The 27,252-nt window shown below is 48.0% G+C and overlaps 4 protein-coding genes across 14 annotated transcripts; 1 reads left to right on the top strand and 3 right to left on the bottom strand.

Annotated features, from left to right (window-relative positions):
* Positions 1–1,715: 1,715 nt before the first annotated feature.
* Positions 1,716–3,920, bottom strand: LOC120703135 (40S ribosomal protein S15a-1-like). The gene is made up of 4 exons (XM_039987149.1): positions 3,766–3,920; positions 2,678–2,812; positions 2,234–2,394; positions 1,716–2,129 (listed from the first exon to the last, which is right to left on the bottom strand). Exons 2-4 carry the CDS (start codon positions 2,808–2,810, stop codon positions 2,031–2,033), a joined length of 393 nt encoding a protein of 130 aa, XP_039843083.1. The 5' UTR covers positions 2,811–2,812; positions 3,766–3,920; the 3' UTR covers positions 1,716–2,030.
* Positions 3,921–4,791: 871 nt separating this feature from the next.
* On the bottom strand, positions 4,792–9,682 carry LOC120703134 (transcription termination factor MTEF1, chloroplastic-like). Of its 3 annotated transcripts, XM_039987147.1 has the most exons (5): positions 6,785–9,682; positions 6,615–6,686; positions 6,338–6,423; positions 6,145–6,251; positions 4,792–5,130 (listed from the first exon to the last, which is right to left on the bottom strand). In XM_039987147.1, exon 1 carries the CDS (start codon positions 9,501–9,503, stop codon positions 8,304–8,306), a length of 1,200 nt encoding a protein of 399 aa, XP_039843081.1. In that variant the 5' UTR covers positions 9,504–9,682; the 3' UTR covers positions 4,792–5,130; positions 6,145–6,251; positions 6,338–6,423; positions 6,615–6,686; positions 6,785–8,303. The 3 variants fall into 3 exon arrangements, with proteins under 3 accessions (XP_039843081.1, XP_039843079.1, XP_039843082.1); XM_039987145.1 differs by having other exon boundaries at positions 6,145–6,423; XM_039987148.1 differs by lacking the exon at positions 6,145–6,251.
* A 4,421-nt stretch (positions 9,683–14,103) lies between these two features.
* Positions 14,104–16,263, top strand: LOC120705063. 9 transcript variants are annotated; one of them, XR_005687768.1, is made up of 5 exons: positions 14,104–14,459; positions 14,593–14,852; positions 15,204–15,257; positions 15,659–15,823; positions 16,000–16,263. XR_005687768.1 is itself a non-coding variant. In XM_039989595.1 (4 exons), the coding sequence occupies exons 2-4, from the start codon at positions 14,619–14,621 to the stop codon at positions 16,045–16,047; spliced, it is 336 nt and encodes a 111-aa protein (XP_039845529.1). In that variant the 5' UTR covers positions 14,104–14,459; positions 14,593–14,618; the 3' UTR covers positions 16,048–16,263. The 9 variants fall into 9 exon arrangements, 2 of the variants coding, with proteins under 2 accessions (XP_039845529.1, XP_039845528.1); XR_005687769.1 differs by having other exon boundaries at positions 15,204–15,280; positions 15,714–15,823; XR_005687765.1 differs by having other exon boundaries at positions 15,204–15,280.
* Positions 16,264–19,150: 2,887 nt separating this feature from the next.
* Positions 19,151–21,372, bottom strand: LOC120701890 (type I inositol polyphosphate 5-phosphatase 5-like). Its single transcript, XM_039985698.1, has 7 exons — positions 21,345–21,372; positions 21,016–21,115; positions 20,803–20,907; positions 19,890–20,711; positions 19,662–19,770; positions 19,432–19,580; positions 19,151–19,340 (listed from the first exon to the last, which is right to left on the bottom strand). Exons 1-7 carry the CDS (start codon positions 21,370–21,372, stop codon positions 19,151–19,153), a joined length of 1,503 nt encoding a protein of 500 aa, XP_039841632.1.
* Positions 21,373–27,252: the final 5,880 nt, after the last annotated feature.

Here is a 27,252-nt window from a genome sequence, read left to right as displayed (position 1 = left end):
GCCAGCTCGGATCGGCATCCAGCATCGGATTAGGGTCAGAGTGTGGTGCGGTGTGTGCAGGAGAGAGGTGCAGGTTCAGTGTTTCCTTGTCTTTCTGACGAAGTTCAGAAATCAGAACCTTTATTTGTTGCGGTGCAGATAATAAGTTCAGAGGAGTGGAACGTTTTGGAGGAATTCACCGATACGTTTTCCAGTGCAGAACAGTGGCTCGTTTACTTTGCTCAGTAACGGCGCTCCACTGTTTTTTTACATGTCCAATGTCAACTGCCAATTACGTGTGGTGTGCAGCATGCAAGCCGTTCCTTAGTTTTTTTTTAATATCATTGCGGTGCCCTTTTCATAAGAATTTGACTTATTGGACACGACAATTTATCTGATGAATAGTTCGGGCAGCCATAATAGCATCAGGTTACTGAAATTAACAGCAGTACATATAGTGACTAGGTTCAAAAGCTTCGGACACTGCAGACCCCCCAAATTGGTCCTGGAGTGTAGCACCAGGTTCTCTTCGGCTACAATTTGGTTCCCACTAATAATTTTTTTTTTCTATTGAAGAAACTTAGAAACCTACTAAGTTCTAAGCCCCGGGAATAACTTGGTAAACAAATCACCCTCTTTAGAAGCAAACTGAAAGCTGTGTATCTCTGATTTCCATTTTTTAACTGAGTTTTGAAGGGTCTTTCTTTCAACCAAGGGAAGGAGGCATTTCCGGGCTTTGAAATTTTTTAGTTAGAGCAGTACCACCGAATGCTGGTTGTCCATGATCACGCTGAAACCAGATTTTGAAGGAAAGTATAGCTCCATGGTGAGCGTGCCGGTTCAAATCTAGGTGGGCGTCCTCTCACCTCTCAGCTCTGTGGCTCTACCAACCGGTTCAATTTAAAACCCGGTTCTCAAGTCTTGACAATGATAAACCAAGGTTTCATTTGACTGAATCAGGTCGCACATAATTGGGTGTGCAAATGAATCCACTACTAACTTGTCGTGGTCTTGAGTAAATGTGCAAAGCTATCTTCATCGGTTTCATGATCATGGCAAGCAATGGATCATCACAAGCTACCGGAGGGATAAGTGAAGACTGAAGAGAAGACTCCAGCTTTTATAAGTTTATCTTCCCTGGAGGGTCCAGCACGTCAAGGTAAACAATTCACACTCGGACACAAAAGTCTTCTTCCCCATCCGCAAGGATTCTTCCTCTGGGTAACAAAACAAGGTAGGTACCCTTGACGAAACGGCACGAGAAAGAGCAGTACAAATTGACGAACACTGCTTTGTCACCATCAGATCACACTGTCACAAATGACTCAGAGAGAGTAGGGTAGACTTACCTAATGTGATGGGTCTCTTCAACCTGCCTCCTTGTTTTTACGAAAAGAAACCAGGGCATCTACTTCATCTCATAAGTAACTTGGCTGAATAAATAACTCGCTGCATCTGCAATAATTGGTGAAATGATGATGGTGCATGGCTTAACAGCTGAAGTGAAACCATGTAAGTTCTTCCAGATGTTTAGACCCTGTGTGTTCTGCTGTTGCTCACTTCAGAGGAATTCCTAGTGTACTTCGCAGCTACCAGATTGAATAAGCCAATTCAACCTGGTATGATCAACCAGCAGCTGCCTCAACAGTCACGAGTTTAGTTGACAATAGCTCTTGACCATATCAGCCTGCCTACCATCTCACATGCAACAGAACATCAACACTCTCAGTTGGGACTTGGGAAATACAGTGATACAGGATGAATCAGCAAATCGCTCCACATGCACTCCGCTCAAGTGAGTGCATCATAGTACCAAGATTCAGAACTAACATACCAGGTACACCAGCAGATTGCATCCAACTGATGCACAAGCTAAAAAGGGGGCCAAGCAACAACTTAGTGACAAAAACTAAATGGGTCAACAAAATCCAGAACAAGACAATGCAGAATAGGTGATCTCTGCGTGCTTTTGGCTTCTAGACAGCTACAAAACTATGTTCTTTTAACTTAACAATTACTGGGATAATCTGATATGTGGATACTAGATTTTCCTAGTAGAAGAAGCCAAGGACCTTCCCTCCCACATTCTTTCTCCTCGCCTCTTCATGGTCCATGATGCCAGCAGAGGTGGTTAGAACGATGTAGCCAAACTGCAACACAAAAAATGAGGTTCTTAGAAAACATGGTTCGAAGGTTAAGCTGCATAGCTTATTGATGGTTGCACAAAAGATATTAGTCGCTTCCAATGAAATACCTGACGTGAGGGGAGCAGCCTCGCTGTCCAGGACTCAATTTCCTTCACACCAGCATCAAAGCGTGGGCTGATCACACCACATTTGTTGAGCCTTCCATTGAGTTCAACTACTATCTTACCAGAACGATGATCATCAACAAACTCAAACTCCCCAATGTATCCTGCAGTGAAAAGAATAGCATCATCAGTTAGTGAGTTCTGAGTTGGCAACAGCCTCACCATATAATTTAAAATCCTGCCAATGTTTTAAATGGCGGGCTATAGGATTTAGCGGAAGGATCCTCAAAACGCTATTAGCGCCGCTATAGCCCGATATAGCGCGCTATTTTGTACTGTAGTGCTCATAGCGGCAGCTCCGCGAAAACCGCTATAGCCCGCTATTTAAAACAGTGAATCCTGCGCATGAAAGGAAGCAGCATATACGATGAATGATATGAAACATACCATGCTTTTGCATGACGATGAGGAACTTAATGATGACCTTCGATGATGGCCTGATCATGACCTGGCGCTTGCCACGCTTTTCAGCATTGTACATGCTCTTAAGGGCATCATTGAGCACACTTACTCTCACCATTTCTGCCACAAATATGAGAAAAGAGAAAGTGCATCAGACTATATGATAATTGGTGAAGTTCATTATCAGTGTGAAGTGAGGGCATTGCAGCTATCAGGTGCTTCTTTTAGGAATAGAATGATGTAGCATACTATAGTACTATGTGAAATATTAGGCAGAACATTAGTTTTGTAATGAAATGAAAAGATTTGTGTCAACAAAGAGTGTAGAAAGCTGCTGACTTCAGATCGATATTAAGCAGGAGTACTGGCACGTAACAGCCCTGAGCCCTGCTCAGCTCAGGAACATGTGTGGCAGCTATCTGCTAGCCAATTCAGCCCAGGCGCCATCAAGGTCACAACTACTTATACTCTATAAAATCGAAGGGACAATGTTCAATTCGTGAGGACCAATACGTGGCTAGTTGGCTACATCCAGTCTCAGCTCTCCAGTTAGAGGGCTATTGTAACCAAGCGAGCCTATCAAACATCATGTTCTAGTTTCAACTTGTAAAGTGAACTCTAATTCGAAAGGGTTCAAGTTCTGTAGAGCACGCATGCCCCCCAAAGAAAAGCTTAATTTCGCCGGCTAACGACAAATAACGAAGCAACAACACGCTGAAAGCCTGAAACAAAACCACCACTCCGGTTCGACCCCTAATAATAATGAAACAATCACCATATCAACGCAAAAGACAGCAAGGTACCAACAGCTTTGTATATATAATCATAAAAAAATATTTGCTGTTCACTCTCTAACACAGAAATGCATCAGCATGACCAAGGCAACCTTAACAAGGTTTCTCCTAAGCGATACAGCAGTAGTGGAGCAGCTCCCGTACAGCCACTACAAGAACCTTGCAAACAATCTCACCTCTACGGCTCTACTACGGGAGCAGCTCCGACGGAAAAGATGCACACCTACGACGAGTTCATACCAGAGGCGGAGAAGAATGGGGGGCAGAGAGAGGACGTACCTTCGAGCGGGGCTTCGGCGGCGGCGGAAGGAATGAAGGCGAAGAGGTTGGGGATCTTGGGGACTTGAGGGGGGTGGCGGCCGAAGGGGATCGTGAAGCTGTGGGATCTAGGGTTCCGTTTTCACTCTTGGCTCTTATACGGTACGCATATGGGCCCACCTGTCATTCTAAATGTCGGCCTGGTGGGTTGGAGAGACGATGAGAATAATGGGCTCGTTGGGGCGAGTCTTTTCTTCCGTTATGGCCCACGAAGGGAACAAGAAATGGGCCACGTTGTCATCTCTACCTTCTTGGCCATTTTCAAGCGATTTTCCCCTTCTTTTTCCTTGCGTTTTCAAGCTGTCTATGAATCAGGTAGTTCAATTCCAAGTTGGTCAGGATTTTGGATTTTCAATGAAGCTGGTCAGGATTAGATTGATTTTTCAAATAAAAACATGTTGGTCAAGATTGTTAGTTTCATTCGTTTAGCTTGTCACACCATGCAAAACACGGCGAAGCCTGCATGAAGCACAAATTTTACAGTATCATCTAGGACAGGAGGGCGAGAGAACAAGAACACGCAGCTCTGCCAGGGATCAAATCTGTTATCTGTGACTCCGTGTACTACTAGAGATTGTTCATCATACGCTACAACTACAAATTATATGCACAGATCGATGATGAGGCAACATAGCTACATGCACCCAGTATAAACATCATCGTATCTTTTTTCTAAAACTGACACTCGTGTAGATGTAGCACCAGGTAGGCAGGTTCCTCATTCCTAGTTGCATGAATGCAACAGATACACAGGAGCAAAACGTGCTCCTACTTTTCATCAAGTCATGAAGGGAACAGTTCAACTTACACCCACGCGCGCACAAGTTACCTGAGAGACTCAAAACAGGGGCAGAGTCGCAGAGAGCTTGTGAAGCATGTAGAAAGTGCTTTCTTCGATTCAAGAACTGCATGGGAGAACATGAATGCCTTCATTGCTGACTTAGGCGAGTCATATTGGTACGCTGGACATGCTGGGGCCGACTTTCCTGGCTAAATAAATTGCTCAATTGTCATTTTGTTAAATGCTGCGATAAGACTAGAGGGCTTCTCATGATGCTTGCCACTTCCAGAGGCCGTGTTCTCAGCAGGCAAATGGCATCACAACCTTTATAGTTGACAGATCAGGAGGCACACATGACACAAGGCAGGTAGACGTAGACCTGACTTGGTACTCCCATACAGCGGAGCCAGTTCATAGCTACCATTGCAGATGAAGCAAGTAGCCACTGCTCTTGGTCTGCAGGACTGCAGGGTCTCTGGGTCTCTGGGCCACCACAGAAGATGGCAGCGATTTATATACCAGTTTGCCAGATTGAGCTTGAGAACCTGCCATGTCCATTAAATATATATTATGCTCCATGTGAGTAACTTCCATACAGTAACAAAATCAAAAATTCCCATCATGAGTAATACACATCACACTAAATCCATATGTCCTAATAATACTCAATCTTGACTTCTTGAGCTAAAAGAATCACAGAAAAAAACTGCTTACATAAATCTTGTTTGAGACAGTACAATATTCATGTGCAACTGCTGAGATGTTAACCCCCACCCCACCCCAGCAAAAAAAAAAAAGCCTGCTTGATCCCACCAACTACTGTGGTGCGCAGTGACTTTAGCAAATGCAGAAGCTTGATAATAGTACCACGGTATAAACTATGGGATTAAAAGTATCCTCCTTGCCTAACCTCATTTCATGGGGCAGGATGCCACAGAACATGAGCAACACAGACCAGCAGGATGCACTCTAATGATACATGGTAAAGGTTGGCTCTTAACCACGTGACAGAAACCCTATCATTCTCAGCGTAGGCATCCAAAGTGCAAACCAAGACCTTGCAGACAGCAAGCACCCAATCTTTGCTCTCTTGCACTAACTGGATACAAGGAGGATAACACCAACAAACCGATCAAATGGGTTCTGCTTCAGTAGTATGTCTACCAGGATACAAGGAGGATAACACCAACAAACCGATCAAATGGGTTCTGCTTCAGTAGTATGTCTACCAGGATACAAGGAGGATAACACCAACAAACCGATCAAATGGGTTCTGCTTTAAGTAGTATGTCTACCAGGATACAGCAAAAAACATCATGTGGAGTTAAAGCTAAGCCTGAGCAAACATCCCAGCTGAGCATAACTAAGATGGTCAAAAGATGATAGACTATTGGCACTACAGTAAAGAAGGAAGAGATTTCAATCAACCTCATCATATGAGTTCAAAATGTGACACTTGGATTGCTCTAAAAACTATTGATGTTTCAATTAGATGGCTGCAAACCAGACAGGACAAACACATCATGGAGAGTAATATGTTTGCAAGGATCAAAACATACCTTGAGAAAAGATTCAATTCAATATTTCATTCCAATCAATGTGACAATTTAACTGAAAGAGCTGTCAGGCACAAGAATGCTAAGTATCCCATAATTACATGCCATTCCTTGGCCAACAAACAACAACTCAGAGTCACAGTCCCTTTAGTGTCAAATGCAGTAATGACAAAACCAAGTACACCTTTTGTCTTACATGTCATAGCCGGTACTGTTACTTCACGTGTCCCATCAGCATGGAGAAAGTCTGAGAAGCTACCAATATGAGCATTAAATATAATCCTGTAGAAAGAGAAACAATATTAGAACTTCAAATGCCATTCTGAAGAAAGTAAACTCAACAAAGATTTTTATGCTAGCCACTAAAAACACATAACATAAAACATAGTCAACTTATAACAAGTAGTTCAACCCAAAAGCAATGCACTTGTGAGGTGCAGCTATCAAGCCTCGTGGTGATATTGAAGGCTAACCTTGGTTTAAGTGCCTGAAGAATATACTGAGTTGAATTCGCTGGGAGGATATGCAGGTGATCATATAGCCTCCTGATATGGTAATCACACAAATTCACGGTCATACTGGTGATTTCATAGGAGGAATGGACTAAGCATCCAATCATAATACACATGCTATCGATGGTTACCTTATTTTGAACTTGAGAAAACTGACGAAATAATGAATGATCTGAGACTATTGCCTCTGAAGATGTGGGAACACCAGTAATTTCTGCATCAAACCTATGCAGTGGAAAATGTAGCAAAATGACAGGACCAGACCCAGATTCCATGCTGTTCTGCCTCCAGCTGATGTCAGTAGAACCTTCTCTTTTTTCACATCCCAAAGGGTAACATTCTCCTTGATTCTTAGTTTGGAAATGATGGCTTTCCCTCTCCATAAACTTCTCAGCGCCACACCACAAGTCATGGTTGCCACAGAGCAGTGCAACCGCATTTAGTGATACAAAACTCACATTACTAACCTCAAAAGCACCATACCCGCAAGAATCCAATCCAGGCAAATGTTTGGCCCTGCGGTGTACAATTTTTCTCTCCAAATTGGCACAAGTGCCAACATCCTTATCACCTAATGAAATGAGAAGAGGAAGACTAGAGTGATGCCCCGATATGCCCTCGAACTGCTCAATAACAGATATCCATTTGCGCTCTGTTAACTCTGAACCCTTTGCTGAGATGTCCCCAAGGACTACAATCATATCCGGCTTCAATGTTTGAATAGAATTATAGAGAGAGAAAACAAAAAGGCATGATAGCGAATGAAGGTTGTGCATGGAGCAATAACCAAAAGTTTGAATATTAGGATGCTAGGAATCATAAATTTCATAATCGTCACACTTCACAGCATTGCAGTATCCACAATAGTGTCAGGTACGGGTCATTCAAAAAACAAAGCTAGTGTCAGGTACGGGTCATTCAAAAAACAAAGCTAGTGTCAGGTATCATCTTACAAGAATGAGCTACGGGTCATTCAAAAAACAAAGCTAGTGTCAGGTACTTAACATCAGCTAGATATAAACATGCTAAACAAAAATGCTTGGACAAAACTGGAAGCTAATACCATCATGTTACTAGCATCTTTAGTACTATAACGACCATTCTGCTGAAGAAGAGATAATTTTGAGGATAATTCAAGTCACGTGCTTGGAAGAAGAATGACTAGTAGACTATACTCGTCAGCAAGTATCTAGAACAACTCAAACCAGTTCCTCATAGGCAATCACAACTTAATCTTGGACAGTGACCAGTCAAAGATCAGTAGTAGTTCTATTGCTAAAACAAACCATGGACAGTTGCACTTCTAAAATCGACCATCCACCTTATCAAGAATATTAAATATTTCAGGAAGATAGTGGGACTTTGGGGGGCACATCACGAGCAGAAGATGTAGCATAATAACCTGCAAGGTGAGGAACAGAGACCTTGCGACAGTCAACAAACTTCAATCTGAAAGCCTCCTCTCACGTTTTATCTAATGACAAAATGCCAGGGCACTAGCTGCATAAACTTGGACTATGAGCAGCCAGCGATCAGTAGTAGTTCTAGTGCAGAAAGAAGACTTGAGAATGCCTGCACTATCAACAGCTTCTAATGAGTATGAATTGCATTTACACCATCCAACGAAAAGGATAGGAACATTTTCAGATGTTATAATTTGATTCCAGAGGGCACAACACCAGCACTAGCTGTGGCGTAAGCATCTGCAAGCCCAGGAACAGAGTCCTTGTGACAATCGATATGCTTCAACTTGAAAGTCTCCTCTCCAATTAGAGCAAATGAGTAAAAGGCCATTTTACTACTCAGCAATCCCTTTTTCTGCAGGACCTTCATGACACAATGCCGGGGCAGTAGCCGCTTCTCCAGGCTGTATGATAACATGGTAGGCCTTTTAACAATGTACTGAGGCTCCACTCCAACCACTTTGATCCAGAATTGAATCTTGCGGAGAAGACCCTCCTCAGAGTATCCTAGAATATTTGGTTGCTTGGACACTATAGTTGCAACTTCACTCTCGGTGCAACCAAGAGTACTCTTCAAAAATTCAAGCCTGGCAGCAAGCTTCTCTTCGTTGATTGCTGAGATACATCTGACTGCGTGCTTGAACATCCGCGAGCTGCGGTGCACCCCAAGCTCTTCCGCACGTAGTACTAACTCCTTGACACGCTCTGGACTGAAGGAAATCAACCGCGTGTTGAGTGAACACAGCTGGGAAATATCTCGAACACTTAGACCACACTGGCGAAGCAGCGCGATGTTAGGCTTGATCACCTTCTCAAGGTCCGAAAGTAGGATGCTGTTGCTGCTCTTCATGATCGCGAGGACCCGCTCAAATGAGCCATACAAGGAGATGAAGTACTCCAGCTTGGGAACGACATCGCGGCAGCGGAGGGCGCGTGAGCCGAGCAGGAGGAAGCGACCGATCTGGGGAGCGGACAGACCGAGGCCGTCGCGGATGGCGAGGAGGCGAGGGCTGACGTTCTTCACGGAGGAGCGGAGGAGCAGCGGGTCCGCCGCGACGATGGAAGCAATGTCGGTGCGGGTGAGGCCGACGCCGGAGAGCAGGGCGAGGATGGCGTCCGGGTTGGACGCGGACCCGAGGCGGGACCGGGAGAGGTCCACGAATGTCTTCTTCTTACTTTGTCTGGATGCTTCATCGAGCGCTTTCTCGGCCGTCTCGCGGGCTTGAGCTGGGGCGAGGCCGCAAGCGGCGACGAGGTAGTCCTCGAGGGAGAAAGGGGCGGCGGAAGTGGAGATGGAGAGTAGGGGGCAGGCACGGTGGTGCATTTGGGAACGGAGCGGGGAGATCGCGTGGAGCAGAGGTAGGAGGTGCCTTCGGAGGAGCAGCATGGCGGCGGCGGAGGAGGCGGCGGTACGACGCCAGTTTGGGAGCGACGGATCCTGCCGAGTCGGGCAGCAGGGCCGATTCTCCGAGCGGTTGGCGGCGAGGGATGCGGCACGGCGGCGGCGGGGCAGGCGACGCAGCGGGCCTCTCTGTTCCCCAATCTGCCCCACGGCCCCAGGCGGCTCGCGCGGCCCGCCCAAGAGTAGCTCTAGTTAGCGGAGCCTAAAGTTTAATCATGTGATCTCCATTCGTTCTAAATTATAGTTTGTTTGATTTTTTCTCTCATATTTACCATCCGTTTTATTTAAAAATTGTGCAAAATATTATTATTTTTATTGTAGCTTGTTTTATTAATAGAAGTTCTTAAAGAATGACTTAAATTTGATGATATTTGTGCAAATTTTTTAAATAAGATGAGTGGTCAAAATTAGGATAAAAAGTCAAACGAACTATAATTTGGAACAGAGATAGTACTAATTAAAAGTATTAAATGTAGATTAGTAATAAAACTAATTGCATAACTCCCAATAATTCATGAGATTAATCTATTAGATCTAATTATTCTATAATTGGCTCATGTGATGCTATAGTAAACATACATTGATTATGGAATAATTAGAATTAATAGATTTATCTCATTGAATCGGCTAGCAATTATGTAATTAGTTTTATAATTAGCTCATCATGCTTAGTTCTCTTGATTGGCATTCAAATATTCAATGTGACAGGGCTAAACTGTAGCCCTTCCGATCCAAATAACCCCTCCATCTACAACATCTCGCTCAATGTAGGGTGCCTCTTCAATTTTTTTTCCTTTGCCAAACGCGGTCTGCAATCTTTTTTAGGGAATACTACAATTGATAATTGAATCCCCAACCCTGACACAAGCATTACCAACATGAGATTTTAAGAACCCAAAGCCACTTGATGAGGCAAGACTTTTACAACGACTCATTTAAATGCAAGGTGAGTAGTGGCTAAACAAGCTCATTTTGGAATGCCAATATTTCAACGATACAAACTTGCAATAAAAAGGTTGTCAAAAGTGCTCATTTTGAACGAACACCATTCGACGAGTACGTCTCTATTGATATAGCAGAAAAATACAAGGTTATGTTCCTGGAAGATCATAACCAGGCAACAAAAAGGAAAAAAGAGAGAGAGAAACACAAACAGCGGGTTGAATAAGGACATCAACACGCACCAACGACAACTCAGCTCCGGCCGGTCGAATTGGGACATCGACGTGAGCCGCACACGCAACTCCGCAAGACCACTCGGCCCAGTCGGATTGGGACATCGATACGGACCTCAACAAACGCCTCGACGGACGCGGCTACCACCAACATTCCGCCCAAGTAGTTGTTGAAACCTGTGAACGCAACCCTACGTCGAAAGGGATCCAATGGAAGCAGACTGCATCGCACCAAGAAGACCATCACTATGCGAGACCCTCCGCCGTGGTGCCGCTGCAACACCACACACCACCTGACAGGATGAGACCACCGAATCCGGACCTCTCATAGGCTGCCTCTCAGTCGCCACCGCGATATCACAACGCGCGGGGGGCCTCGCCACATCCGCTGTTGGACACCACCCCGCTCTCAACGCCTCAGGGAAACACCGCACACAGGGACCTCGCACGCCCACCTCAGACTCCACATCACGAAACCGTTTCTTAAATTGCCATCAAGGTGGTGGGTGAAATTGCCCCGCCTTCACGGATCTCTGTCAAACCGCAGTCGTTGCCGCAAGTCGACCTCACTTCCTTGCTTCACCCGCGCTCAAAATCCCCGCTGCCAAGTCAGTGAGTCGAAGAAGTCGCCAGCGCCATCTTCCGACGATGTACCACACCGAATAGCCCAACTAAGCTGAACAACCCGCCGCAATCCGCTGCCAGCCAAGTCGTCCCACAATGACGATGCCGCAAACGCCGTCCTCCGACGCAGTCCCATGCCGCACTGACGGTTGCCAAGCAACGCCAGCCGCCATGGTCCGCTGCAAGCAGCCACAATCGACGATCATGCGATGACCTTCGACCACCACCAAAGCCGCAAAAACCTCCACCACATGGGCTCAACAACACCCGTTGAGCTTGCCAAGCGATGAATTGCTGCCACTGGCTGCGGCCACCCATGACTATTAAACCAGAGACGCCAAGGGTTGAGATGGGTCTCTAGAGATGATGCCTCCAAGAAGGATACGACGCCGATGGCGCCACCGTCACTCATCCAGAAACTGGACAGGGTTTGCACCCAGAGAAGCCCATGCAGGAGGGTTGGAGCTTCGACGTGACGCCCCCAGCGGGGAAACGACGCCAAGTGGCGCCGCCGTCATGTCCACTGGCATTCTGGTGAGGGCTTTCGCCCGGAGTTTCTCCTCCCCAACTTGCACACTCGCAGTTCGGCAATCCTGGATCCACCACGTAGACTGTCGCCAACCGCAGCCGCATCCCGTAGATCCACCCCCGAAGGCACCGGATCCGGACCCTAGGGCACCGGATCTGCCGACCCGGGTCGCCGTCTCTGCCGCAGCCAAGGTCAGCGCCGCCGCAACCTCCACTCGAGCGGGAGCATACCTACTGCCAAAGAAACCCCGCCGCCGCCTTCCTAGCAGGCACCCGGACTTCCGGGGGCCTGCTCCGGCGGCGGCAAGGTGGAGGGAAGCTCTGGGAGGGAGGTGACGGGGGAGCCGCCCGAGTCGCCTCCCTGGGAGAGACAACGCGGGGGCCGGGGAAGCTCCTCATGACCCCTGACATGCTCGTTCTTAGCTTGCTTTAGTTCTGACTTAACTGAAGATCAAGAGGTTGTTCGGCTTGTCTTGTTTCAGCTTATTTCCTCTCATAGAATACTATTCATTCTACCAACATTACACTATTCATGCGGTCAGCCGAACAGGCGCCAAGTATTGTATGGGAAAGTAGCACTCGGCTCCCATCGAGTTTCTTAATGACTGGTAGCTCCTCCTGCTCTCTCCGCGTTTCCGGCTCCGCTTGCTCCCGCGCATCGCCACGTGTCTTTCAGACTTTTGCAATGCAAGAAGATCCTCCAATTTCATAAGAATTAACCTGCAGTCCAGCTTTTTTGTGTTCTCCGATCGAACCTTACCTTCTCTCTTCTTCTCTCCCCTTCCTGCGTCGCCCCTCCCTTCTCGCCTGCGCGCCTCATGACTCGCCGCCCGGTGAGCGCCTCCTTCCTATCGCTCGCTGCTGTAGCGAAAATGGCCTCTCATGCCATATTTCAATATAATGTTTTGGCGATTGATGACACACACAACACTTGGACTAATATGATTGTTAAAATGAACTTTCCCAGGCTTTTAGGTTCAAGTGATGACAAAGAGAAGATAGGCATAGCGTCGGTCCAAGGGATAAGGATTGAGGCATTTTGCTATCATCGATTAAACCGACGTAGGGCAAAATGAACTCACCGGTGCAATCACAGAGAAGGTCTGCGGGTTAGGATTTTACACCGGATTAACCGACGCTAAAGAAATTGCATACGTCGGTGCATTGACAGATGAAGACCGAGGAAAATACATACACCGGTTGAACCGATGATGCACCGGTCAATCTCATCGGTTCAGTTGTCCAGAGAGGTGATTTTTCATGGAACGTTAAGGAGTTACACTCACCAGTTAAACCGACGATACATCGGTTAAACCGACGATACACCGGTTGATTGCCAACGGCTAGTTTTCAAGTGGGCAGTTTACATACACCGGTTGAACCGGTGATGTCTTTGGAGGTACGTCGGATTAACCGGCGTTAAGTGTTTTTCTGGCAGCTTTTCTCCAACGGCTATATTTGCTTGGGCTGCCTATATATACCCCCAAGGCCGGGTCATTTGAGGTGGCTGGAGACCATACAAGCATACAAGAGTAAAAGATCATCTCCAACCATCCTAGAGCTTCATTATACATCATATAGGCTTAAGCACACTTGTGAGAGTGCTTAGTGCTTGTAATAGGGATTAGTTCTTGCGAGAGCTCCCTTGAGAGAAGCCTTGCTGCGGCAAGCAACTTGTGATCTGTCGTGTGACCCTCCGTCTTGGTGTGAAGTGGCAACGACACTTTGTGCGGGGGAAGAGGAGGCCCCCTCCTTGGTGGAGAAGCTCCGTAGTGGATTTCGGCCGGGTGACCGAGAGAGATGGTGGCGGTGCACGAGACTTAGTGTCTTGTGGCACTTGCCTTTGCTTGCCGGCATCGCCTTGGTGGCGTAGTGCAAGACGTGATCGGAAGAGCCTCGGTGTCCCGTGGACGTAGGCATTTGTGCCGAACCACGTTACATGACCGTGTCTACTCGGGAGTTTGCAGCCCTCTTGCACTTACCTCTTTACTGTATTACGCTTCTGCATTAACTCTATCTTGCATGCCTTTACTTTCCTAGTTAGTTTGATTAGGATTGGCTATAGATTGCAAGTTTTTAGGGGTAAGTAGAGAGTAGCATAGATAAACCTTAGTCATAACTAGCATGTGTAGGACATGTTAGGGTTATCTTATGCAAGTAATTTGAGCCCTAGGACAAAAAGCGATTAGTGACCATATTCACCCCCTCCCCCTCTAGGGTCGGACACCCCGGTAATCCTTACAGCTACAATCAAAGCCCGCGCAGCCTCCAGCGGGGACGGCAGGCCTCGGGCGGAGGGAGACAAGGAGCGGAAAGGCCCGCCCCTCCCGGTGTAGTCCGAGATCCAGTGGGGGGAGCTGTTGTCCTCGGAGCCAGCCAACGCTGCGGTCGTGGTGCTAACCGGCGCGCTCGTCTGGGCTGGCTCCTCCTTGCTGCAGCAGCTCCTGCTCATCTCTGACGTGATCTTCGCCACCGCCGTCAAGTGCTCCTTCGTCACCGTGCATGCACCTGCTCTTCGTCCTCATCGCGCTCCTGTGACCGGCTTCATCGCCATGTCACTCCATCTCCACGAGGTGTGCCTGCAGCAAATAGAGGGGAGGGCGGATGCCATGAGGTGGGCCCCCACCTTATCTCCTCCCACCCCCTCCGTTCAGCTCTCTCACCTGGTGTCCTTCAGACTTCAGTCCGTCCCTCCCCTCTCTTCCCCTCTGTTTCACTTCAATACCTCTACCTGACTACCTCCCCAGCCACAGGCAATGGATCGGAGGACTTCATGTTGAGGAGGATGTCGCTGTGCCGCTCCCCACTAATCAACGTCGTGCCACCCCTACCACGGTACTGCCACTCTCCTTCCCACGATGCGCCGTGGAGGCTGTGGTGGGCAACAGCGGCGGCCATGGCCGACGACACCATGGGCCGGTTGATCGACGGCCAGAAGATTGTAAGGCTGTCAGGATGCTGGCGCCATGAACCTGGAAAGACTCTTTCACCTGCTACTCCCATCCATGTACATGCTTACCATGTGTTTGCTGATATTCCCTAGAGCTCTATCATTTTGTTGATATTTCTCACCATGTGTTCATTGCAACCACGACAAGCTTGCCTTCCAGTTCTGTCCTCCCTGTTATAAGACACACTCTATTGCTATCCCTCATTTTATTCCTCTAGATAAGTGAGCGGTGGATATGTTGAGTCCAAATATGTGGAGGTTTGGTTAGTTTGCCACTGCCTTTTGGCGAGATGATTTAACAATGAACAGGATAAATTAGTATACAATGCCAACCCTTATCTTTGATAAGTGGCATACATAATTCAATAACATAGGCTGAAATGAATTGTTGACTGCCTCAAATTGTAGGTTGTTTTGAAGGAGCATGTGAAGAAAAGTGGTCTTTCAAAGAGGATTGCGCTGGTTAGTTCTTCCCCTTTACTGAGGTATAGCGTGAGGTGAAACTTATATTAAATTTTATGTTTTCTTGATAGAGGGTCAATACGAAGCAATGTGAGGAACAGTACACCATCTTTGTTTCATAAAACAGATATGATGCATGTTTTACAGTATACCATTAACTATCAGTTAGGTTCTTTCCAAATAAATTGAGTCAGCAACAAGCCCTCTTGCCTTTCTTATTCAGTTTGTATCATTGCATTGTAGCTCCTTAAACGGCAAACTTCTCTGATGAACTGAAACAATTGTTGTGTTTATTATATAGCAGTGCAGGAAACTATAGTTTTTTCTTGTGCAACCAACAATATTGACAACCAATATGATCATGGGTTTCATCTTGTGTCCATGTTCATCATTTGCTCCAGATGATATATAGGAGTTTCTCATTCGCTTGCTTGCTGGTGCTGCATAAATTAGTAGGGTGTCTATCCCTCCAATAACTGAGTGTGTCAATACTGCTGGAGCTATCCATCACGCCAGTGCTTAAAGACCTCTTCTATCTGCCAGCGTACTAATGTAGTACTATGGAGGTAGGATTTGCTGAAACACTAATGATGATCATGCTTTAGCTAGAACTCTATGTCTTAGCAGGTCACTCGCTCGCTGCTTTTGTCTTCCTTGTGGTGCTTGATAACAAAATTTAAATTATCTGTTGTTCTGATTTCTGTGTGATTTACTAAGAGAAATTGCGATGATTATCTTGCAGGCTGAGATGGTTCCTCACGCAAGCAGGATGATTACCCTAGATTTCTAAAGCCAGATGAAGCGGAGATCGCCCCATTTGATTATCTAATAAGATTCTATCTTTTCATGTGATGCATCCCATAATTATTTGCATCTTGTGACATAATTTTAATGTATAAATGGCTAAAATGCTAATTTTTTCTTTTATTATCTTCCAATTCATGTACTGTCAAGTCCATTCTTGGACACGAAGTAAGTGGAAATCTACTCACCTTATTTTTGGGTATTGTTTGATGTCTGGCCGGTTCTCTTTTCTCATGATGTTTGCACCGTTGCCTGTTGTCGAAAGGTTTGTTTTTATTGTCAGTCACTAACATCTCGTTATGAAAATTCTATGAATGTCATTGACTCTATCTACATCGTGCTTGTTGTGAAATGTCATTGACTCTATCTACATTGTGCTTGTTCTTGAATCTTATTACTTAGCAAAAATGGGTTATCTGCATGAGACGTTCGGCATGAATTTTTCCTCCCGGTGAACTTTCCCTTTTTGTTGAAACTTATGGTGAATTTGTCCTACCATTTTTGTTTCTTTGTCTGCTTTCATTGTGCATGAGGTGTTCGACATGCGGATGTTCTTATAATGAACTATGCCTACTTTTATTCCCCTTTGTTCACTCTCTGCCTACGCCCATTTCCAATTTACCTTGGTCTATATCTACATGATTTTGCTCTACTAATAATTGAATGATTTGGGAGGTGCTCAAGTGAAATCATGATTCGATAAGCGCTAAATTGAATCTATGATAGGGCGCGCAACACGCGCTTGAGGTTCTAGTGAGCTGAAATTGGGGCTACTTCAGCTTTGACTGAGCCAAGCTCTAGTAGCTCTTAATCCACTTGTGCTCGTCTCAAACCAGAATTATTCCAACTGACGATTGAGCCTCCACATTCAATGCATTCTTTCAGAATTAATCCGCTAGTTTGCTTGTATGAACGACTACTGAACCATTTTCATATATTGCATGTTAACATATATACTTGTAGAGAAATGCAGTTCAAGGGGAAAAAATAGTGGTAGGAAAAGCTGTGATGTGCCTGTGTGGATATGCTTATACTAGAATATATTCTTTCTTTGTCATTTCAGTTTCAGTAGCAAGTCAGTAATGATATGGAGAGTATGGGTTGGCACAGGCACAGGGATCTGGAGTTCTTGACAGTCCACAAATCAAATGTCACAGCTGCGTGCCGAACTGAATTTTATTCATCAAAGTTCAGTGCAGAATTTATTCTAAAGAGGTTTCTTTAAAAAATTATTAGGAAAGTTTTTCGAGCAAAGGCTCTTGTAAAAAGTTTTTGGTCCATGATTTTTAGGTAAGCTGCTAGAAAATTATTCTAAATGAGGTCCACTTACTATGTCATCTTCACAAATTTATTTAAAAAATTCCAAATAAGTTCCTAATGATAAGCTTTTAATGAAGAGGTCCAAGTAAACTTTAATACCTAAGGTCAATTAGAAAGTTTTACTTGATAAGTTTCCTGTAAAGGTTCTCAAAGCAAAGTTTTCCTCGATGAGTTTTTCATATAAGTTTTCTAAGTAAAATCTTTTAGCAAACCTTATCATAATTGGATTGGATAAAAAAGTCTAGCTATATAGAATTTTATAAGAAAATTTTGTTACTAACATTTCAAACAACATCTTTTGCAAAACTTATGTAATGAACTTTTTTCACATAACATTTCTTAATGGCATTTGTACAAAACTGATCAATAATTTTTTTGTTACACCTTTATACATAACTTTTTTTACTAGAAACTTCTCATTACTCTTATAACTTTGTTGTAATTTTGTTTCTTGAATTTTCCTCCTTAAATTTTTTTGTTGTATCCAATGGGTTTTATCCAAAAATTTTGTTACAATTTTTTCGGGTCCCTTGTGTTTTTCTTTCTTTATGTTGTTTGAAAACAGTGTTTCTAACTCTTATGTCTCTAAGTTTTGACCCGCCCCTCCCCCCATTTTTAACTTTGTCCTCCAAATTTTGTTTTCACAATGTTTAAATTTTTTATTCCAATTATCATCGATGAAAGCACCTATATATATGTACATACACGCACAATGGTATGTATTAATGCACACACACGGTCGCTCCATCAATTAGCAACTTCAAGATATTGGGCCAGCAACTTTTGAGATTGATAAGATATCATATTTGGCTTCTTGTCGATGGACACGTGACACAGCATGATCAATGGCTCAAGCACAATCACCAACAGCTCAATCACTTCCTCGAGCCCCTTGGATCTTTGGCCTCTTCCATCGGTTGCAGCCATCAGTCGACTTCGCTGGGTGGGACAGTAGCAGCAGCACCTCGGGTCGCATGCGTGTGAGGGGGAGAGGGTTCTCGCCTAGCGAGAACTGCAGCGCTAGCGAGAGGCATTCTGCCCTTTTCATCGATTAAAAAAAAACTGATTTAGCCGGCGACGCCGCCGGCTGTTGGTGAAGGCCTTTGTAAAAGGAATAACAACATTGATTTCTGATATCTCACGTACCATCGAAAGATTTGGTGTCGAACAGTTTGTAGGATCGGCCAGCATTTTTAATGTGGCACCGCAAAGAAATTTAGACAACATAGAGAGATATATGGTAATAGATAGACATTTAACCATTCAGAAATAAAAAAACTAGTTTTTCAACCACATATACAAGTATTTATCTGTCCAAATTATGTAAAAAATGGTTAGTATGTACGTGTACTATTTCAATGCTAGTAAATACTCTACTATGCCTAAAATTTCCATATGACTTCTATCTTGAATAATGAATCACCGGTTGCAGCAAGACGGACCCGGGGCGTCCGCTGGACTCCGGAGCAGTGGCACAATGGTGACAAAGGCTCTTGGTCAAGCCCAAGATGGAAAGAAAGAGCTCTGTTCTGAGCTTCCACCACGCCCCCATCAATTCTTCTTGCGTCTAGAGTTCGAGCCAGAGGCCACCTTCGTGGCTTCGTTCTCTAGCTCTTCTCAGGCAGCCACGGGACTCAGACAAAAAATACAGTGTCAAACAGTACTACACAGCCGTACAATGGCCTCTCCAATCTTCTGTTCAACCTGCCTATTGACGACAACATTCCACTGGGAACGAGCGAGAGGGGGGTTCGCAGACGCCGCCGCGCCTACGCCGGCCTGTCGTACCCGATCCGCGCGTTCGCGGAGTAGTAGCTCCTCATAATCCTGCTCCCGTCGTCGGCGTCCACCTCGACGGCGAACACGCCGCAGACCGGGCGGTGGTCGGAGAACCTCGACTCGCCGCGCAGGTACTGCAGCTGCTCGATGCCGTCGCCGTGCCACAGTATCCGGTCGCACCTACACTGACATGCAGCGCTAAGGCCTGCGGCAGCACACACCACACGGGCTGCGGAATTAGAACGCTGGGACGATATGATCGATCGAGTACCATGCGGGCGTCCTCCGCTTCTTCTTGGACTTGGCCGTCTCGCCGGCGTAGGCGTCGGAGTTCTGCGTGTACTTGTACGTCGGCGCGAAGCAGATCTTGCCCTCCTTCCACCCTCGGAACACCCTTCCAGCTTCTCTCTCGACCATCAGCTGCACGAGTTGTTCGGATTATTATGGTGAAAAAAATTGACCAATCCTCTGAATCCTCTGAATCGATCGTATAGCTCATACCTGATCTTTCTCCAATAGAGTGTCCCAATCATTCTCCTCCAGCAAGGTTCTCGTCTCTTCGTAGCTCAGCGACACTCGGTAGTTCAGATCGCCGAGCCAGATCATCCGGCTGCTTGAAAAAAATCCAGACCAATCCAAGGTTGCAAATTGCATTAGCAGCTCGATCAGCACTGCAAGATCGTGGGCGGTTCAGGGTTCAGAGGCGCTTGTAAAGCAAAGCAAGCTTACTCGTGCTCGAGAATCCTCTCGGGGATCCGGTGGCTGGCCGGCGACTTGCAGGCGCGCGGGAAGTGCGCGCTCCTGAGGATCTCGGCGACGTCGGCGTTCCGGCGCAGCTCGTCGCCCTCCTTCTCCCCGGAGGCGAGGTGGCTGCACACGAAGCAGATGCTGCTGCGGTGCAGCGTCATGCTGATGGCGATGCAGCCCTTGTTGCCGAGCCAGCCCATGATGCCCCTGCCGACGCAGTCCACGCGGAGGTGGCCGATGTGCTCCACCAGCTCCCGCTTCACCCACACCGACAGGAACAGCCCCACCATCTGCTTGCTCGCGATCAGGCAGTAGCTCATGCCGCCGCCGCCGCCGGGCTCGCACTGCGCCGCCGTGGGCGTGCCATCCGCGTTGTCTGCTTCGGCGTCGCCGCACCCGCTAGTGGACGCCTCGCCGGCGGCGGCGGCGGCGGCGGCGCTGGTGGACGGCGCGTCGGCCTCGGCCTCGGCGCGGTACACGGACGCGCGGACCTCCGCCGCCTTGCGGCGCATGGAGGACGGCTCGGCGGAGCAGTTGCAGGTCTTGACGAGCGCGCTGTCGACGCGGTAGCTGTTGCTGAGCACCTTGAGCGACGGCGTCTGGAAGAAGAGCGAGGAGTCGCGGCGGCGGTGGTGGTGGCGCCGCCCGTCGGGCGGCTCCGGCGGCGGCGGGTCGTCGTCATCGTCGGGCTGCTCCTGGGGCTCGTTGAGCGCCTGGTGGATGATGGCCAGCCACCTGGACGCCGGCTCGTTGTCCTCCACGACCAGCACGTTGCCGGCCGTCAGGGGAACTATTTCCTGAAACCTACTCGCGAAGTGTGCAATCAAAATTCAAACAAAAATTCGATTCAAACAAAATCACATTAAACACTTCGAGATACGAGATGTGGCCGTACCCTAAGACGTAAATGTCAGGGGATTCTTCAACTTGAAGAAAATCCTGCAGGTTCAGCCGATTATTCGGAGTCTTTCCTCCAACATTCCAGGTAGCCACGAACATCCTGCATCCATGCAGCAGAGGTCATCGCCGCATCATCGTTTTGTACAAGAATTCATCCACATCATAAACGATTCAGATCATAAGAAATCAATTGGGCGTTGTGAATTACTGGTACTGGCATGTATCATCGTTTTGCCTGTTGGGCAAATCCACGTAGTTCAGGCTCGCACTCTTCAACCGTGCCCGTGCTGCACTCAAGCTCTGTGGATCTGAAACATCAAACCGTAGAAAGAATATTTACCGCGCCATGGTAAAATCTCTCTGGATGAATTCTTGTGTTCTTAATAAATTGTCTGAAGTATTTTTGTGACGATTCCAAATGAATTAGCACATATCATGTAGATGGATTGTGAAAGCAGGGGCGAATGCGAATCAAATACGAGCTTCAAAAAATGAAACTGAAAGATCATGCAAGAACTCAATTAGACAATGACTAACCTGAACCATTCAAGTCCCTGCCTTTCATGGTGAACCCGCTGGTGGTGCTCTGGGGGAGAATTGGAGACACAGGCAGCATCAGAAATGCACATGAGCAATCTAATTTCCGTTTCCACCATGGTGCGCGACTGTTTGTTCGTAACGACAGGAGACCTTGCTCACCTGTTTCCTCGCTGCGGTTTACGTGTTCTTTCGCTTGAGGGCGAACACGGTGGTTTCCGCCATTTTTGCAGCTCCGGGTTTGACGTGAAGGAAGCCCTGTTCATCCAAGCGCGCGATCGGGAGAAAAATGTGGGGGGCGAGCAGGTGGTGGATGGAGAAGGGGCAGGGGAAATGGAAGGTAATTGGGTGGCGGGGAGGGACTTGTGTGAAAGGCTGCTTGAAATGCCAGGGACGCAGGGCATGTGTTTCTTTGCTCGTTTTTCTCCGGTTTCCAAGGCCGGATTAAAAAAAAAGTTTAGAGACAAATTCTAAGACTCAGTACAAGTTCGAAAGAAAATCCTTAGAATAGTTGGCCTCGCTCCATCCAAAAGGCCCACGAGAGCAAAGTTGCCACGAGTGAGTTATAAAGGCAGTTAAAAGGCCCACGAGAGCAAAGTTGCCACGAGTGAGTTATAAAGCCAGTTCCGCGAACTGAACATTGCTCACCCGGTAAGGTTTCTCGTGGTGCAACCTATCTATCAAAGTTCGAGTTCTCAACTCGACACTAGTGCATGTATTTTTTTAGATTTATTTTGATATTTAACTGACACTATTCTTTTGGTGATAGGCGACGTGCTCATCGATAGCGAGGTGACAGTGGTAACTTCGTCAATCTCAAGGATCTACCGACTCAGTTCTTGAAGGTGCTTAAGGGTAGGTTTGTGTACGTATATTCATAAAGATGGATGTGCGTGTGTTTCTGTGCGTGTGCATTTGTACTGTGTTTCAAAAAAAATAGAGCAGTTTTGTTCCCATAGGATGGATTAGAATCGGACTGCAGAACCATTATTCTATATTTAAAAAGTTTGTGATACATATATTTGTAAAAAGTTTGTAATGCATTGGAACATCTAAGTTTATAGTACTGAAGTTTCGTTACTTCATTGATTTTTCGTAAACTCGAGTGCGCTAATCCCGCTCTTTGTCATAGTTATGTATTCGATAACTTAAAAAAGGTTCAATATATTAAATATTACATCAATTAGCATATCACAGCATGTAAAAAAATTAGAGTTAAATACACTAGCGGCCCTCGAACTTGTCCTGAGGTGTCACTTAGGTCCACGAACTCGCAAAATCGAAATCTGGCACCCTGAACTTGTCAAGTTGTGCCACTTAGATCCATAACCATTCAAGGGGCATGAATATATGCAAAAAAAAACCCTTAAATTTTCTCGTCTCATGTATCTACGTCCTCCTCATCTCTTTCACCTCTCTCTCACCGCCGGCATCGGGAGGAGGAGCGCGCGGGGGCTCTGGGCGCCGCCGCTCATTGCGCTGGCGGCGGCAGCGCCCGAGGTGCCGCGCATGTCGCCATGCTCGCGCTCTTGGTCGGTGTCCTCGGCTGGGGGTTGTGCGGGGCCGCCGCGGCGTACGACGTCACGTCCTGGGCCATCGCCGTCGCGCAGCCGCTCTACGCGTGTGCCCCGGGGGCTCTGGGCCTTCGCCAAGCTCTCGCTCGCGTCCGCCATCATGCTCTGCCTCGGCCGGCTCCTCCTCTCACGGCGGTCTCGACACCCTGGCTCGCCGCTCCCTCCGCTCGGTCTCGAGACGGCGGCATGGCGGAGCAGGGGCCGCCACGCACCATCCATCCAGATGCCATCGCCGCCGCGCGCCGCACGGCCCAGCCACGGAGCGCCATCGCCCGCCATGCTCTGCTCTGGAACCAAGCCGCCCCCGCAGACAAATCCGCCGCAGGCACGGCTTGCCGCGCCGATTCCTCACGCGTGAGGCCTTGTCGAGACCCCGCCAAGCTTCCTCGGCCGTCGCCCAGGTTGTCCCGCGCCGGAGTCACCTTCCTGCTGCCCGACAGCGTCGCCGCCCGCGAAATAGAGGAGCTGGCCGCCGGGCAAATCCGCCACCACCACCGCGACTCCGGTCGATTCCTCTGGCATCGGGCTCCACTGTGACCTCGCCGAGCCACCCCACCAGTCGTCCCGGCTCATCGACCCTGGAGCAGCTCGCCACCAGAGCTGCCGCGGGCACCACCGCCGGCACACGGGGCCAGGCCACTACGGTGGGCCCCTAGACGCGGCCACCCTCCACGCGGCGGCCTGGCCCCCTGCGCGGTGTGAGCGGGTGTGGGCTGCCGCGGCGGCTCCCATCTCCGGACGGCAGCAGCACCAAGGCTAGATATGGGCGGCCGTTGGCTAGACGGCGGCGGCAATGTGGGGCCGCACGGTGGCCTTGACATGGAGGATCTACTCCACGGCACTCGTCTCCGACCTCCTCGACTCAGCCCCACCGGCCTGCGGTCGTGCCTCGGCGCCGCGCGCAGCTCCGCCGACCTTGTTGAGCTGCGCCGGCCGCGGTCCTGCCCCGCTGCCGCCCACAGCTCCACCGGCCGCGGCGCGCCCCGCCGCGCACGCAACCCCGCAAGCCACGGCCGCTCGCAGGTCCACCCAGCCACGGCCATCCAGCACCGCCGCCGCGCGCAGCTCCGCCAGCCGCGGCGCACGCGGCTGGGCCGCCCGAATCCGCGCTTCCAAGTCGACGAGCTGCAGAACCTCACTCAGCTCGAGGTCTTCAATGCGGCGGGGTTCGCTCTCCAAGGGGCGGCGGCGTCCGCGGTGGCCGCGAGCTCCAGTGGAAGGCGAGGAGGCAGGGGGCGGCGGCGGCTCCACGCACTGCGGAGGAAGCAGGGGAGGCATGGGGAGAGAGAGAATGGGAGGGAGGGTGTGAAGGTAGAAGATAGCACTTTTGGAGGATATTTTTGCATATATTCATGCCACATGGTGCTATCTCAAGGGGTATGGATCTAAGTGGCACAACTTAACAAGTTCAGGGTGTCAGATTTCGATTTTGCGAGTTCGTGGACCTAAGTGACACCTTAGGACAAGTTCGAGGGCCGCTGGTGTATTTAATTTAAAAAAATATAAGTACATGTAATCAAATTCGTAAAACTCAATTTTTCATATTTGTTATATAATTTAGCTCTTCACCAAAGTTTGTTATCTTGATCCTACTAGCTCTATTTAGGGATTAGGCACCGCTGTTGCGTCGTGAATGTACAGTTAAACGGTGCTACTACATTAATAAACCTTTAATGGTACATTTTCTTAAAAGCAATAATTAGATAAAAAAACGTTAACTAGATTATTCCTCTTGAAATTCAATTTCTGCAATAGACGATACAGCGGACGAAATCAGTTCCCAAGCTATCAAATTCTCGTCTCGGTTCTTTGCATAAGCTGCGACATACTCTCTTTCTTTAGGCATTAGCTGGTGCTGGCCAATGGCTATACTACTTATAGAACTGTTTCATCGTCTAGACACAAAAGGGATGGTGGCGCAGTTGGCTAGCGCGTAGGTCTCGGCTCTGACGTCGTGAGTGTTCGAGCCTCACATCCCAAATATACCACCAAGTGATGATGATATACTCCCGTGACACATGGGTCGTCACGTTCATCTGACCATATCGGATGGCTGGAGCCTAACTGAGCTTGGTTTTTTTCGAACTTTGAATAGTTGACCTCCCTCGATCCAAAAGACCCACGAGAGCAAAAGTTTCCATGATTGGAATTACAAATAGGGCAATTTTGTTCTGATAGGATGGAATATTACAATCAAATTGTAGAATTAGAGCAGCTCCAACAAGTTATGTATCCCCGATGAGTTAGCTAAAAATAGAGAAATTTCACCAAAATCTGGATCCAACAGACTAACTATTTTGCTCGGGTAGTTATCGTGGTAGCTATTTCCTCCCCCTTGGTAGGCAAAAAAATAGAACCAATCTCGTTCGCCATCTCTCTTCCAACCTCAGCGTCCGCGTGGGTCCCACCGCTGCGCCTCGCCCGATGTCGCACCTTGCCCCGCCTTCTTGGCGCCGCGCCTCGCCCCACCGCTGCCGTCGTGCCTTCGCGCCGCCCTGCCGTCCCGTCGCCGCGCCTCGCCCTGCGCCTGGATCTCGGCCGCCGCCGTTCACAGGCGGCGCGGTGCGGAGCTCGGCTTCCCCCGTCCGCGAGCAGTGCGAAGCTCGGCTTCCCCCGTCCGCGGGCGGCGCGGAGCTCGGCCGCCGCCATACGGGGGCGGCGCGTGCAGAGCTGGCCTCCGCTTTGCACCGACGCATAACACGGGCTGGGCCTCCGTTGCGAATCAAGGGCGCGACGGCCTCCTCGATGTCGCCAGCGGCCGGCGGCGGAGGTCGCAAGGTCCCCCAATGGCAGCAGCAAGCCTCCATGTGTGCTGCTTCCGCCTCGCCGGCGAGCTCCCAGCCGTCGTCCTCTCTACCGCCCGGCCGCGCAGGTGAGATCTGCCCCCTGTTGCCACGAGCCGCGCGGAGCCGTCGTGTCCAGTGTCCTCGAGCTCCGCCGAATCGAGCGCGGCCGTCGTCTTCGCGTGACTTCCAACGCCGCCGCCGCCAGAATGGGAAGGGGAGGGATGGGCTGGCGGCCGCCGCCGGGGAGTAGGCAAAGAGGGCCAGTGCGGCGAATCGAACGCGGCTTCTTGCGCCGCCACTGCCGGAACGGGAAGGGGAGAGGCCGATCACCGTCGCCGGGGGTGGCGGCGGAGAGAGCCGGCGTGCCGGGGCGGAGAGGAAGAGTAGCGTGACTGCATGAGGCCGGCTGGGAGGATGAGGAAGGAGAGAGGAAGAGGATGATGCCTGGGACCCACACGTCAGTGTGTGGAGCTGTTGGGATTTGAAGTGGGAAATGGAGACTCTATTGGAGTAAGTCTCTTCGTATGAAGAAGAATTTGTTTAGAGAATCAGATTGAGAGTCATATAGAGAATTAAAAATAGCTACTTTGTTGGAGACGCTCTTATTATTCTTTTTTAAAACGTGCCTTAATACGTATTTTATTAAAATGAAGCAATACATCTGATATAAACCATACTAGGCAGAGACTGTTAAAGAGGATTGAGATTACAAATAGGGCAGTTTTGTTCTGATAGGATGGAATATTAGAATCGAACTGTATAATTATTATTCCTTTTTAAACGTGTCTTAGCACGTATTTTATTAAAATAAAATAATATATCCGGTACAAAACTTTAATAGGCAGAGACTATTAAAGCGATTACATAGCATCACCAAACTAGTGGTAGACATAGCATCACCAAACTAGTGGTAGGCGATCCAACACAAACAAGAATAACACGTGAGGAAACAAACTCAAACCCATCAAATCTATACACGACCCAACATCTGAACCAGTAAACAGGTACAACGACGCCAAAGTTGTCTAAGATCTCTAAGCAGAAGGTGGTAAAGCATCCACCCAAACAATAGAAACAAGAGGGCAAAGCACCCGCCCGAAGTGATACGTCCAACACGATGGCGACGGCGAAGCATCCTCCAGATCAAGCAATCGATGGCAGCAAACAGTGGCGGAGCTCCCCATACAGCACCATGGGGCAGTTGCCCCAGCTTAATTAGGGAGCACAAATTAAAGAGCCCCATGGCAGCTATGGTTGAAAGGAGGCTCCTTGACAAACCAAAATCAAGACAAGTTTTGGTTTTTTTTTCCTTACCCTTTTTCGAACAACTTTGAATAGTTGACCTCTCTCGATCCAAAAGGCCCACGAGAGCAAAGTTTCCATGATTGGGATTACAAATAGGACAATTTTGTTCAAATAGGATGGAATATTACAATCAAACTGTAGAATTATTATTCTTTTTTAAAATGTGTCTTAGTACGTATTTTATTAAAATGAAGCAATACATCTGATATAAACCATACTAGGCAGAGACTGTTAAAGAGGATT

Source organism: Panicum virgatum, chromosome 4K (assembly GCF_016808335.1).
Source record: "Panicum virgatum strain AP13 chromosome 4K, P.virgatum_v5, whole genome shotgun sequence".
Taxonomy (NCBI): domain Eukaryota; kingdom Viridiplantae; phylum Streptophyta; class Magnoliopsida; order Poales; family Poaceae; genus Panicum; species Panicum virgatum.
This window is presented reverse-complemented; position numbering and strand designations above follow the sequence as displayed.